This window comes from Lepidochelys kempii, chromosome 16 (assembly GCF_965140285.1).
Source record: "Lepidochelys kempii isolate rLepKem1 chromosome 16, rLepKem1.hap1, whole genome shotgun sequence".
Taxonomy (NCBI): Eukaryota; Metazoa; Chordata; order Testudines; family Cheloniidae; genus Lepidochelys; species Lepidochelys kempii.
This window is the reverse complement of record NC_136395.1, coordinates 5,855,402-5,868,715: the sequence shown is the minus strand read 5'-3', so window position 1 is coordinate 5,868,715 and position 13,314 is coordinate 5,855,402. Positions and strand designations below refer to the sequence as shown.

General features: G+C 53.0%; 1 protein-coding gene across 1 annotated transcript in view; it reads right to left on the bottom strand.

Annotated features, from left to right (window-relative positions):
* Positions 1 to 6,960: 6,960 nt before the first annotated feature.
* The window catches only part of MAMDC4 (MAM domain containing 4), a 42,658-nt gene continuing 36,304 nt past the window's right edge, over positions 6,961 to 13,314 (bottom strand). The window contains exons 25-29 of the mRNA XM_078849130.1: positions 11,883 to 12,017; positions 11,001 to 11,128; positions 8,384 to 8,498; positions 7,227 to 7,405; positions 6,961 to 6,966 (exon numbers count right to left, since the gene is read on the bottom strand). Coding sequence (XP_078705256.1) covers positions 6,961 to 6,966; positions 7,227 to 7,405; positions 8,384 to 8,498; positions 11,001 to 11,128; positions 11,883 to 12,017 — 563 coding nt within the window. The remainder of the gene's footprint in view (positions 6,967 to 7,226; positions 7,406 to 8,383; positions 8,499 to 11,000; positions 11,129 to 11,882; positions 12,018 to 13,314) is intronic.

Here is a 13,314-nt window from a genome sequence, read left to right as displayed (position 1 = left end):
TGCTACAAAACAGGGCTATTTCTACCCTGCTCCTTGGAGGGGAAGTAATTCTTAAGTGCTCACAGCTGCTTTAATGCAATTACCCATGATTAGTCTTGGAAGGATTAGATTATCATTACATGCCACTTACACCTCACCCTCCCAAAATAACCATTTCTATCAATCATGGAAACAGAGAGAAAAATGCTAACAAGTTTTCAGATCACAGGCCCTGGTTCTCTTGGGAGACTTCAATCACCCTGATATCTGCTGGGAGAGCAATAGCATATCAGGGTTGGAAGGGACCTCAGGAGATCCTCTAGTCCAACCCCCTGCTCAAAGGACCAATCCCCAACTAAATCACCAAGCCAGGGCTTTGTCAAGCCTCACCTTAAAAACTTCTAAGGAAGCAGATTCCACCACCTCCCTAGGTAATGCATTCCAGTGTTTCACACCCTCCTAGTGAAAAAGTTTTTCCTAATATCCAAACTAAACCTCCCCCACTGCAACTTGAGACCATTACTCCTTGTCCTGTCATCTTCTACCACTGAGAATAGTCTAGAACCATCCTCTTTGGAATGCCCTTTCAGATAGTTGAAAGCAGCTATCAAATCCCCCCTAATTCTTCTCTGCTGTAGACTAAACAATCCCAGTTCCCTCAGCCTCTCCTCAAAGTCATGTGTTCCAGACCCCTAATCATTTTTGTTGCCCTTTGCTGGACTCTCTCCAATTTATCCAGACCCTTCTTGTAGTGTGGGGCCCAAAACTGGACATACTACTCCAGATGAGGCCTCACCAATGTCGAATAGAGGGGAACGATCACGTCCCTCAATCTGCTGGCTATGCCCCTACTTATACATCCCAAAATGCCATTGGCCTTCTTGGCAACAAGGGCACACTGTTGACTCATATCCAGCTTCTCGTCCACTGTCACCCCTAGGTCCTTTTCCGCAGAACTGCTGCCTAGCCATTCAGTCCCTAGTCCGTAGCGGTGCATTGGATTCTTCCATCCTAAGTGCAGGACCCTGCACTTATCTTTGTTGAACCTCATCAGATTTCTTTTGGCCCAATCCTCCAATTTGTCTAGGTCCCTCTGTATCCTATCCCTACCTGCCACTGTATCTACCACTCCTCCTAGTTTAGTATCATCCGCAAATTTGCTGAGAGTGCAATCCACACCATCGTCCAGATCATTTATGAAGATATTGAACAAAACCAGCCCCAGGACCGACTCTTGGGGCACTCTACTTGATACCGGCTGCCAACTAGACATGGAGCTGTTGATCACTACCCGTTGAGCCGAACAATCTAGCCAACTTTCTACCCACCTTATAGTGCATTCATCCAGCCCATGCTTCTTTAACTTGCTGACAAGAATACTGTGGGAGACCATGTCAAAAGCTTTGCTAAAGTCAAGAAACAATACATCCACTGCTTTCCCTTCATCCACAGAACCAGTAATCTCATCATAGAAGGCAATTAGATTAGTCAGGCATGACTTTCCCTTGGTGAATCTATGCTGACTGTTCCTGATCACTTTCCTCTCGTGTAAGTGCTTCAGAATTGATTCCTTGAGGACCTGCTCAAGGGACTGAGGTGAGGCTGACTGGCCTGTAGTTCCCAGGATCCTCCTCCTTCCCTTTTTTAAAGATTGGCACTACATTAGCCTTTTTCCAGTCATCTGGGACTTCCCCCATTTGCCACGAGTTTTCAAAGATAATGGCCAATGGCTCTGCAATCACAGCCGCCAATTCCTTTAGCATTCTCGGATGCAACGCATCCGGCCCCATGGACTTGTGCACGTCCAGCTTTTCTAAATAGTCCCAAACCACTTCTTTCTCCACAGAGGGCTGGCCACCTACTCCCCATGTTGTGTTGCCCAGCGTAGCAACAGCCATGCACAGACAATCCAGGAAGTTTTTGGAAAGTGCTGGAGGAACCGACTAGGGGCCGTGCGCCTCTTGACCTGCTCCTCACAAACTGGGAAGAATTGGTAGGAGAAGTAGAAGTGGGTGGCAAATCTGGCAGTAGTTACCATGAGATAGTAGAGTTCAGGATCCTGACACAAGGAAGAAAGGAAAGCAGCAGAATACGGACCCTGGACTTCAGAAAAGCAGACTTTGACTCCCTCAGGGAACTGATGGGCAGGATCCCCTGGGAAGCTAATATCAGGGGGAAAGGAGTCCAGGAGAGCTGGCTGTATTTTAAAGAAGCCTTATTGGGGGTGCAGGAACAAACCAACCTGATGTGCAGAAAGAATAGCAAATATGGCAAGCAACCAGTTTGGCTTAACAGAGAAAGCTTCAGTGAGCTTAAACACAAAAAGGAAGCTTACAAGAAGTGGAAACTTGGACAGGTGACAAGGGAGGAGTATAAAAATATTGCTCAAGCATGCAGCACAATTGGAGTTGCAGCTAGCAAGAGATGTTAAGAGTAACAAGAAGGGTTTCTACAAGTATGTTAGCAACAAGAAGGTGGTCAGGGAAATTGTGGGACCCTTACTGAATGGGGGAGGCATCCTAGTGACAGATGATGTGGAAAAAGCTGAAGTACTCCATGCTTTTGTTTTTGCCTCAGTCTTCACAGACCAGGTCAGCTCCCAGCCTGCTGCACTGGGTAGCACAGTATGGGGAGGAGGTGAGCAGCCCTCAGTGGTGAAAGAACAGGTTAAGGACTATTTAGGAAAGCTGGACGTGAACAAGTCCATGGGGCTAGATGCAATGCATATGAGGGTGCAGAGGGAGTTGGCGGATGTGATTGCAGAGCCATTGGTCATTATTTCTGAAAACTCTTGGCGATCGGAGGAGGTCCCAGACAATTGGAAAAAGCTGAAGACAATTGGAAAAAGGCAAATATAGTGCCCATCTTTTAAAAAGGGAAGAAGGAGAATCCAGAGAACTACAGACCAGTCAGCATCACCTGAGTCCCTGGAAAAATCATGCAGCAGGTCTTCAGGGAATCCATTTTGAAGAACTTGGAGGATAGGAAGGTGATCAGGAACAGTCAACATGGATTCACCAAGGGCAAGTCATGCCTGACCAACCTGATTGCCTTCTATAATTGGCTCTGTGGATATGGGGAAAGCGGTGGATGTGATAGTATCAAAAGCTTTGCTAAAGTCAATATATCTCCCACAGTATTCTTTCATAGAATATCAGGGTTGGAAGGAACCTCAGGAGGTCATCTAGTCCAACCCCCTGCTCAAAGCAGGACCAATCCCCAATTTTTGCCCCAGATCCCTAAATGGCCCCCTCAAGGATTGAACTCACAACTCTGGGTTTAGCAGGCCAATGCTCAAACCGCTGAGCTATCCCTCCCCCCAGCAAATTAAAAAAGTATGTATTGGATGAATGGATTGTAAGGTGGATAGAAAGCTGACTAGATCACTGGGCTCAATGGGTAGTGATCAACGGCTCAATGTTTAGTTGGCAGCCGGTATCAAGCAGAGTGCCCCAGGGGTCAGTCCTGGGGCTGGTGGTGTTCAACATCTTCATTAATGATCTGGATGGTGGGATGGATTGCACCCTCCATAAATTTGCAGATGACACTAAGCTGGGAGGAGAGGTAGATATGCTGGAGGGTAGGGATAGGGTCCAGCATGACCTAGACAAATTGGAGGATTGGGCTGAAAGAATCTGATGAGGTTCAATGAGGACAAGTGCAGAGTCTTGCACTTAAGTTGGAAGAATCCCATGTACTGCTACAGGCTGGGGACCAACTGGCTAAGCGGCAGTTCTGCAGAAAAGGACCTGGGGATTACAGTGGATGAGAAGCTGGATATGAGTCAGCAATGTGCCCTTGTTGCTAAGAAGGCTACTGGCATATTGGGCTGCATTAGTAGGAGCATTGCCAGCAGCTCGAGGGAAGTGATTATTCTGCTGTATTCAGCACTGGTGAGGCCACATCTGGAGTATTGCGTCCATTTTTGGGACCCCCGCTACAGGAAATGATGTAGACAAATTGGAGAGGCAATGAAAATAATTAGGGGTCTGGGGCACGTGACTTATGAGGAGAGGCTGAGGGAACTGGGCTGCTTTAGTTTGCGGAAGAGAAGAGTGAGGGGAGATTTGATAGCATCCTTCAACTACGTGAAGGGGGGTTCCAATGAGGATGGAGTTCGGCTGTTCTCAGTGGTGGCAAATGACAGAACAAGGAGCAATGTTCAAGTTGCAGTGGGGGAGGTTTAGGTTGGATATTAGGAAAAACTTTTTCACGAGGAGGGTGGTGAAGCACTGGAATGGGTTACCCAGGGAGGTGGTGGAATCTCCATCCTTAAAAGTTTTTCTAAGGCCTGACTTGACAAAGCCCTGGCTGGGATGATTTAGTTGGTGTTGGTCCTGCCTTGAGCAGGGGGTTGCACTAGATGACCTCCCGAGATCTCTTCCAACCCTAATCTTCTATGAACATTCCAAAAGAGAAATTTCAGGTAATGTACAAACGAATCTTGCAGCAAGCAGGTTTTATATACTTTGCACAGTTTCAGTTCCTAGAAACAAAAGAACTCTTCAGAAGCGACCAACTTGATGTCCAGGAGCTGATCGCTCTCTACCCCATCCTTTTGCCTACTTCCTCTTCGTTCATACGGCTCATCCACCTCTTTACAATTATGCTGATTTAAACCAGCTGGCCTAAGAGGATCAGGAGAAGATGACTAAGTGCAAACGATTCCTCCTGAGTTATTTGTATGAGGGCCACAACACTGAAGTTGCAAATGGTTACAAGGAAGACATTGCTACAGCTTTGCTCAAGCTATATGCAGAGCCTTCATGAAATCATGAAAGCCTTCTGGATCTGCTGGTCTTGGAGAATTTCTGTCTTCTGACAGTGCTGCTTGGCTAGAGAAACACAAAGGATTTTGCACTTGGACTCCTGTATTGCTACAATGGTCAAGATGCTGCAGCACTTACGGGTTTAAATAGTTAATGGAGACATTCAAGATTCTACACATTCGGACCTCTGAGTATACCCACTTAGCTGGGTTGTATTTGGAGGCAGTGCTGCAACTAAAATCTGTGACCACAGACAATTATGCGGAACGGACTGAAACACAGACTAAGTTACACAGTCTTCAGAAATCCGACTTTTATAGAATTCATTTTATTTTAGATAAAATCAAATAATCTTGCAGTAATCTTGATCTTCATATGGAAAAGGCAATACTATATGGGGAAACTGCAAGAATATGACAGCACTGATGGACTCTCTTGAATGTGTTCCAGGAAGTTCAGTGATACAGGATCTGTTCAAAAAGGGGCTTGTATTCCTCCCTCCAGCTGACCTTGTTTGTCTCAGCTAAAGCTTCCATTTTAGTCAGTGGCCAAAAGCGTTTCAAGAGTAGCCTTGGAACTGAAAGTTGAGCCCAGTGTTGCCGGAGGAGTATGAAGCCTTGCAGAACACACCTTTCATTCTGTATGTGCAGCTACAGTACGAACAGCTGCCTACTGTGGGAGGCTCATACCTGGTTCTGCTTCCCCATCCGCAGGTAGTGGAGTTATAGTGACCCTGTCCTGGAATTAAAGGTGAACAGGAATTGGGCCTAAGCTAATTACAACCAGTCTATTGACGTGTATGACTATTCCCTCCCAACCAGCTCATGGAGGGGAGGAAAAGGGAAGAGCCAGCCTCTGCTTCGGTACCCCTTGTACTATGGGGGTGAAGAACATCAAGCAGCACCGATGGTTGCGGTGTCCACTACCACCTCCTGCTCTACTCTAAAAAGGAGGGTTTGAGGAGTTCACAGCTGTCCTGTGGCCAGCAGTCAGGGTGGGGTCTTGTGCAATCTTCCGCCGTGTTTGTTGGCTGCTGTATTGCTGCACAGGGCCAAAGCTGATAAGCCACACAACGTTACTCCTTGGGGAATTCTGCACCAATGCGCATGCACAGAATTTATGTCCCCTGCAGATTTCTTAGCTTCCCTACAGAAAAATGACTTTCTGATAGGGAAGTAGAGGGAAGCCACAAGAGCGGTCGTACAACCTTTGCCAGCAGTATGTTTCAGGTGTCCAGGGCAGTTAGCTGAGAGGCAAATCACTCTGGGGCAGGGGCCGGGCCTGGAGAAGACCTGACTTGTGGCTTCTACCCTGCACCAGGCTCAGGTGCTCGTCCCAGCTGGGCTGGGGAGGACGGGACTTCCTCTTCCCTGCACGGCATCCGGGGTTGGATCAGACCCCCCCCCCCAGATTTCTTCCCTGGCTGTAGAAAGCTTTGAATACTCTCTCCTCCGTGCCCCCCCCCCCTGCTTCCTACACCCATCACTCCTCAGCTGCAGGAGGGAGAAATCACTGTACAGGGAACTGCTCCCCCCATCCACCTAACCCTGGTGCAACCAGACTCCCCTCATACCCAGACCCTCCTGATGAGCCTCACCCTGCACCCAGAACTACCCCTGACGAATCCCACTCTCCTTGTACCTGGACCACCCTGACAAGCCACCTGCACCCGGATCCCCACCCTACCGAGTCCCAACCAGCTGCACATGGATACACTTTCCCCCCCCACACATACACTAAGGCCCCCACACTGAGACACCCCCTGCCAATCTCTATTCCCCCCCCCCATGTCCAGACCTCCCCCTCTGAACCCCAACCAACTTTACCTGGACCCCCCTGCAAAGTCCCATTATCATTGCACCCAGAACCCCTCAACAAGCCCCTGTGCATCCAGATTCTCTCCCCCCGAGCTCCCCCTCAGATTGCCCCACACTTGGATCCTGCATTGCTGAGCCTGCCAGCCCGCACCTGGTGAACTTGGCACAGATGGGCAGGGCCCTGGGGTGTTTCTGGGACAGGCCCAGTCCTTGTGCTGTGTCAGGGTTGGGTGCAGGTTCACCACTGAGTCTGTCCCACATTTATTTGACAAATAAAATTTACAGAATTTTGCAGAATTTTAAAATATTGTGCACAGAATTTTTAATGTTTTGGGTGTGGAATGCCCTCAGGAGTACAAATCGTGATGCTGGTGAACTTGCAGCACAAGCAGTTTTTAGTCCTGCAGGGATAAAAAAGGCCAAAGAAAGGGTGAGTGTACGTATAGGGCTGTGGGAGCTGGCATTGTCGGAGAGGGGGGGAGAGGGATTTAGACTGGCAGTGGTCAGTCATTCATATTTTCTGTCTTCCCCGTCACCCTCCTATTCAGTCATTTTTGACTCTGATGCTCAAGCTCTGAAGACAGCAGCTGGACAAATAAGCAAAGCCCCTAGTCTAACTCCCACCCCCCAAGCCCAGGCAGAGTGAGCTGCAGTTCCTTACATCTCTAAAAGTGATGTTGTCAAAGCCTTGGCTGGTGCCTCTCTCCTCTGGCCTCCTGCCTGCTGACACCCTCCTCTTCAGCCAATAGCATATGCTCAAAGTTATTAGGAGCAGGAATACAGTGGCCAGGAGAATGCCAATCACCATTGCTGCCACAGAGCCCTCGGCAGGTTTCCCATCTGCAATCAGAAGCAAGTGCTGAGCACAATGGAAGATGACTGCTATGCACCATCGCCACCAGTGATGTGAGCTAGGTCAGGTCTCAGCTAGGCCCCAGCACCTGGCTTCAGGGGCTCAATCTGCAATATGTGGTCCATGCTACTCATCTCCCAACCCTTCCTAGCACCTGGCAGGGCATGCATCTGCCTAGCACACGACTAAGCCCCAGCACTGCCTGACTAGGAGCTCTCCTGAGAGCACAAGGGTAGAGGAGTGGCCTAAGGCAGTAGTAACTATCACTGCATGCATTAACCCTTCAGGTTCCCCAACAGTGTCCTCACCCACAGGCCTGCTCCTGAGGGGCCCTCATGGGGAGCAGGAACTAGCTCCAGCCCAGGGCCCTCCTCCCCTACCTCTGGAGCAGGTAGCATTTCCTGTTCTCCCCTGGCTGCTGGCCTTGCTTTTCCAGCTCACCCAGAAGACCAGCACCAGTGTGCGTGTCCCCCTCCCTGACTGCCCAGGGAGCCCCACTTCCCCTACTGGGTCCCTGCCAGCATTGGCAGAGCAGGCCCAGAAGAGCATTCAGTCTCTCCTCTTCCAGCCCCCAGCACTCTCTCTCTCTCCACACATGGCCTTCCCCAGAGGTGTCAGGAAGGGGGCAGGCTGCAGCAGGAGAGAGTAGCCCACCCCTGCGGGCCCAGGGCGAGAGCTCCAGGCGGGCCAGCATACAAGCAGAAGAGGAAAGGGATGTTCTTGTGCTGAAGGCAAAGGGGCAGGGAGTCAGGACTCCTGGGTCCTATGCCCAGCGCCACCGCTAATTCCCTGTACAGAGTCGGGTGACTCATTTCTGTACCACAGCTCCCTGCCACACCCTGCCCTGTGCAAAGGGGGCTGTGCCATGGGGCTCACAGATAAGTGGGGAATGGGGGTGCTCTGCAGTTATGCCTTGCTAAAGGCACAGCTGCTCTGACCTCTGGCTTGGTTGGAATCGACCTCACCTTCCATCTGGCCCAAACCGTCTCCATTACAGCCCTCTCCAGCATGGTACATGATATCGTCCAGGGCGATGGTCCCCCCGGCAGGCCACACGCCATTGGTCACTTCAAAGACAATCTGCAGGGTGAGCGGGAATCCTGCCTGAGCCCCAGCACAGCCAAGCTCAATACCCAGGGAAGGCGGATGGGAGAACAGGTGTCCCAGCTCTGGCAAGGAGCCAGAATGATGCTTGCAGGGAGGTGCTACCCTCGCTGCTCAGCCCCCAGCACTGGCGGGCACTCCAGAGGAAGGGATGCTGGGGCGGCACCCAGCCAGAAGAGCAGGGAAGGGGGGAGTCAAAGGCCTGACTGCAGGTTGGAGAGAGCCCACTCCCCCCCAAGCCAATGGCACCTTGTGACTGGAGCTAAAGACAAACAGCCTTGGCAAGGAACTGAACCCAACCTGCTCAGGGTGGGGGGCAGGTTGGGTCCATTGGGTTATTTTCACTGGGGCATCTGAGCTGGTGCTGCCAACCAGCTGCATGGGCAGCATCCAACAGCCCCAGGGCCCCTACGTCACAAACGCACAGACACGTGTGTGACACTCTGTGCTCCGTATTCACCACAGGGATATGCTTATGGTATAATTATGATGCATCTTCTACAAAACCTGTCATGGGAGGTGTCAATGGAAAAGTTACATTTGCTGCATATGATGATCCTATTTGTGTGCAGGTATCAGTGTTGTATCTGGAGTTATGAACATTGACTATGGACCTGAGTCTCAAATGTATTTGCTCCTGGATAACTCCCACAAGTTAGCTTACATCCAGCCTAGCCAGCATGTTGTGAATTACCTACTCAAGGTAACGGCCCATCAGTGAAAACAATGGGCAGCCTCACCTAAGGATCTTTCCTGCGAACTTTCCAGCCAGACCAGGGGTAATGGCCCCGGCCATGACTCCTGGAAGCACGCAGGGACATGTGACTAGATCCTATGATGCTGGACTCCATCTTGTGCCTGTAGTTTTCCACAAACTATACCTGGGGACTTGGTTTGGAACAAAGACGTTCCCTCCACGCGGAAGAAATTATAAAAGGGGGAAATGACATCACCATTTGGCCTCACTCCTCCCGCAACTCAACACCTGAAAAGACATCTGGAAAGCAAAGGACTGAAGTGGGGAGGGGTCCCAGGAGGGAAAGAAGGAAGCCCAGCCTATGTATGGAAGACTGGGGAAAGATTGGGGGATTTTGTTTATTCCTTAGGTAACCAACTTTGATCTGTACGTTATTACTATAATCACTTAAAATCTATCTATCTGCAGTTAATAAATCTGTTTTATATTTTACCTAAAAACAGTGGTTTGAGTGTAGTGCATGAAAAACCTTAGCTCAGTTAATAAAAACCTGTGCATGTCCTCTCCACATTGAGGGAGGGGATGGACTGGATAATAAACTGACACTTGAAGGGTTCATGTTTAGCTATTCCACCTGGAAGCAGGCAGGGCACACCCTGACTGTTCTGTAGAAGCAATGCACACATTGCTCTATCCAAGGACAAGGGCTAGATATGAACCATGAGAACTTGATTGTTGGGACAGCAACTGTGGGAAGCTTTCTTAGCCTGGGCTCAAGGCCTGAGAACCAGGATTGTAGTAGATAAAGGATGGTAAATAAGTATATTAATCAACGTCATACATTCCTTTGTGTATCTTTTTGCGGTAGCAGTGTGTAATGCTTAGGGGGGAGAAATATAATAAAAGGAGAAGGTGGAAGGCGGGGGGCAGAACAGCCCATCTCAGCTGACCAGCCTGCTTGCTTGCATAAAGCTGTGTTCTGTCTCATCATTGAACCGCCACAGACACTGGTCAAGCTTTTGACCACGGCAGGACAGTACAGTTCTGAGGTCCCTGGCTGAGGAGCTGAAGGGGACTGTCTGGAGCCTCTCCATTGTTAGTTCATGAGTGGCTAAGAGAAGCCTCCATGTAACTGCAGCTGGGTGTGTCCCTGTTTGTGTATGGCTGTGTGAATGCAAGTCCTGGAGAGGACTGCGGCTTGTCACAGCCTCACAGTGTGAGAGGGGGCCCAGAGGGCTCAGCGGTGTCCCAGTTCCAGGTTGCACCCCAGGGAAGTCTGTCACAACGTGGTATTTGCTCTTACTCCCCACCGTGGATTGGCTGGGCCTGGGCTCAGAGTGCACTACCCACATTTCAAAGGGGAAAGGCCAGTGGTGGGGTGCCCACTCACAGAACAGGGACGCCCAACGCCTGCCCCGCTCAGCTCGCCCCGGGTGCCCACTCGCAGAACAGGGACACTCAGCGCCTGCCCCGCTCAGCTCGCCCTAGCGCCGGGTGCCTGCTCGCAGAACAAGGATGCCCTGCACCTGCCCTGCTTAGCACCCGCTTGCAGGCCAGGGAAGCCCCCAGCACTCAACCTGCCTGACTTGCCCATGGTGAGCTAACAGGTGGACTCCTCCATCACTAGTGCTCCACCTCCCTGCCGGCTGCGTCTCTGCATCCCTCCGGCTCTCAGCAGTGGGAGCACTGCATGGGCATTGGCGCGAGATCTGCTGGCAGAGCCATGCCAACTCGCTCCAGACAGCTCCCTGCCTCCCTCTGGGCATGTCCCCCACCATTACCTGGAACTCCACGGTGTTCTGCACTGAGATGGTCGTGTTCCGCCAGCCTTGGCCCTGGTGCCCTTGGGCGCACCAGACTGTTAGTTCCCCCGCCATGCTGTACAGCTTCACCCTCAGCTCGCCACTGTCTGGGCCAGAGATGGAAGCGGGGGCCGAGGTCAATGCAGACAGCCAGGGACAGCAGTCCAGAGCTCAGCCTTTGCCTGGACTAACCCCACCACTCACACGGCCCAGTGCAGCTCAGACATTGGAGGGTAAACCTGAGCACCCTCTCCAGAACCAGAGAGGGAAACTGAAGCATAAGGAGGGCAGTGACTTGCCAGGGTCCCACAGCCATTGAGTGTCAGGGCTGGGACTAGAACCCAGGAGTTCTGGCTTCCTGCTCCAACCCCTGCACCTGACTTGTGCAGCATCACCCTCTCTGCTGCCATTCCCAACTGCATCAGCTCAGCTGGCTGGCCCAGGTGAAGCCCCTGGGCCAGGATAGCAGGCAGGGACGAGTCCCGCTGCCCAGGTAGACCAGCTTAGGCAGGCCATGTTGCCCACAAGTCCCCTAAGCCCTTGTGCAGCTGCTCTTACTGACAGGGTGGGGCCTCTCCGCAATTAGTGCCCCAGGGCGCCTAGAACAGCCTGGCCAGCCCCCAGCTTCACTGACATCAGCTCATGGCTTCATCAGTCTGTTGGGATAATTCCCTCACCCAGGATTTAGCCCCATTTGGGACCTTCCCAACTCCCTGCTCTGCCTCTCCCCAGCTGGAGTAGCACAATGACTGTGGATCCCCTGCCCACAGCTGGCCCCAGCCCTTTGCCTCTCACACACCAGCCCCCCATGCCAGCACTGGGAGCGAAGGCCCCAGGCTTGTGGCAGTAGGCGTCACTCACAGAAGTGCTCTGGGAAGTCCATGTGGTACCAAAACCGAAGACAGGCGCCTGTGGTGGCTGGCAGGTGCTCGCTCAGCAGCCGGGCCGCGTTCCCCCCAGGCCCCAGCACACTGGCATCGAAGTAAACGTAGTGACCTGTGGGGGAGATGCAGCAGGAGTACAGGGGCCAGCCTCCTTTTGCAGGCCAGGTCGGGTCTGCCCACCCCTCATCTCCCTGTGCCCTTCTGCCTACTGTGGCCCAGGGCTCCTCGTCCGACCTTGCCCAAACCCCTCGGGTTGACTCCTAGGCAGCACTCTGCTTCACCGGCCTTTTGAGGGACACTCCCAGGACACTCCCTGCCTCAGTGGGCAGCCACAGGCCCCTCGCCCCCAAGGGGTCCACAGGCAGGGCCAGGCGGAGGCACGTTGGTGCAGAAGGGCAGGGCTGTGCCCTGCTGCTTCCTGAGCCGTGCTGGGGCTGGGCAGAAACAGAGTCTCAGAGTCCAGGGCCGCCAGGCCTGTCAGCTGCACAGCTCCACACAGCATGCAAAGGGAACTGGCCGGCTGGGAGCCTGGCCAGACCCACATGGGGCGGATCTGCCCAGGTACCCATGGGCGGGGGGCGTTGCACTCCATGTTCCCCGCAGTGGGCCCCGGTTCCCCCCAGCTAGGAACCTGACACCAGAATCCACAGAAGGGCTCGGTGCCCCCCAGCCTGGGCCAGAGCCCCATGAGCTCGGTGCCCCCCCACAGCCTGAGTCAGAGTGCCATGGGCTCAGTGCTCCCCCGCCTGGGCCAGAGCACCATGGGCTCGGTTCCCCCCCAGCCCGGGTCAGAGCACCATGGGCTCAATGCCTGCCCACCCCCAGCCCGGCTCAGAGCACCATGGGCTCGGTTCCCCCCCAGCCCGGGTCAGAGCACCATGGGCTCAATGCCTGCCCACCCCCAGCCCGGCTCAGAGCACCATGGGCTCGGTTCCCCCCCAGCCCGGGTCAGAGCACCATGGGCTCAATGCCTGCCCACCCCCAGCCCGGCTCAGAGCACCATGGGCTCGGTTCCCCCCCAGCCCGGCTCAGAGCACCATGGGCTCAATGCCTGCCCACCCCCAGCCCGGCTCAGAGCACCATGGGCTCGGCATCTCCTCCCCTTAGCCTCTCTGGCCCTCTGAGTTTCAGAAGCGTCTCTCTGCTCCCGCCAACTCATGGGGCTCAGTTTCCCCACCATTTCCCAATGTGGTCAAGCCCCACGCGCCTGTGATCCTGATGGGGGCCCTGGGTCAGTGCTGGTGGCTGGGCACCGCCCAAAAGCCAAGCTCTGAGCTGGGCTGTCACAGGGTCAGTTCTGGTCCTTTGGGGTCACGCATTGCACCATCGCTCCCAGCAACACCAGCCACGGCCAGCCGCAGAGAAAGGGTGGGTCGCCCCACAGCCAGTGAGACAGTCTGGGGACACGG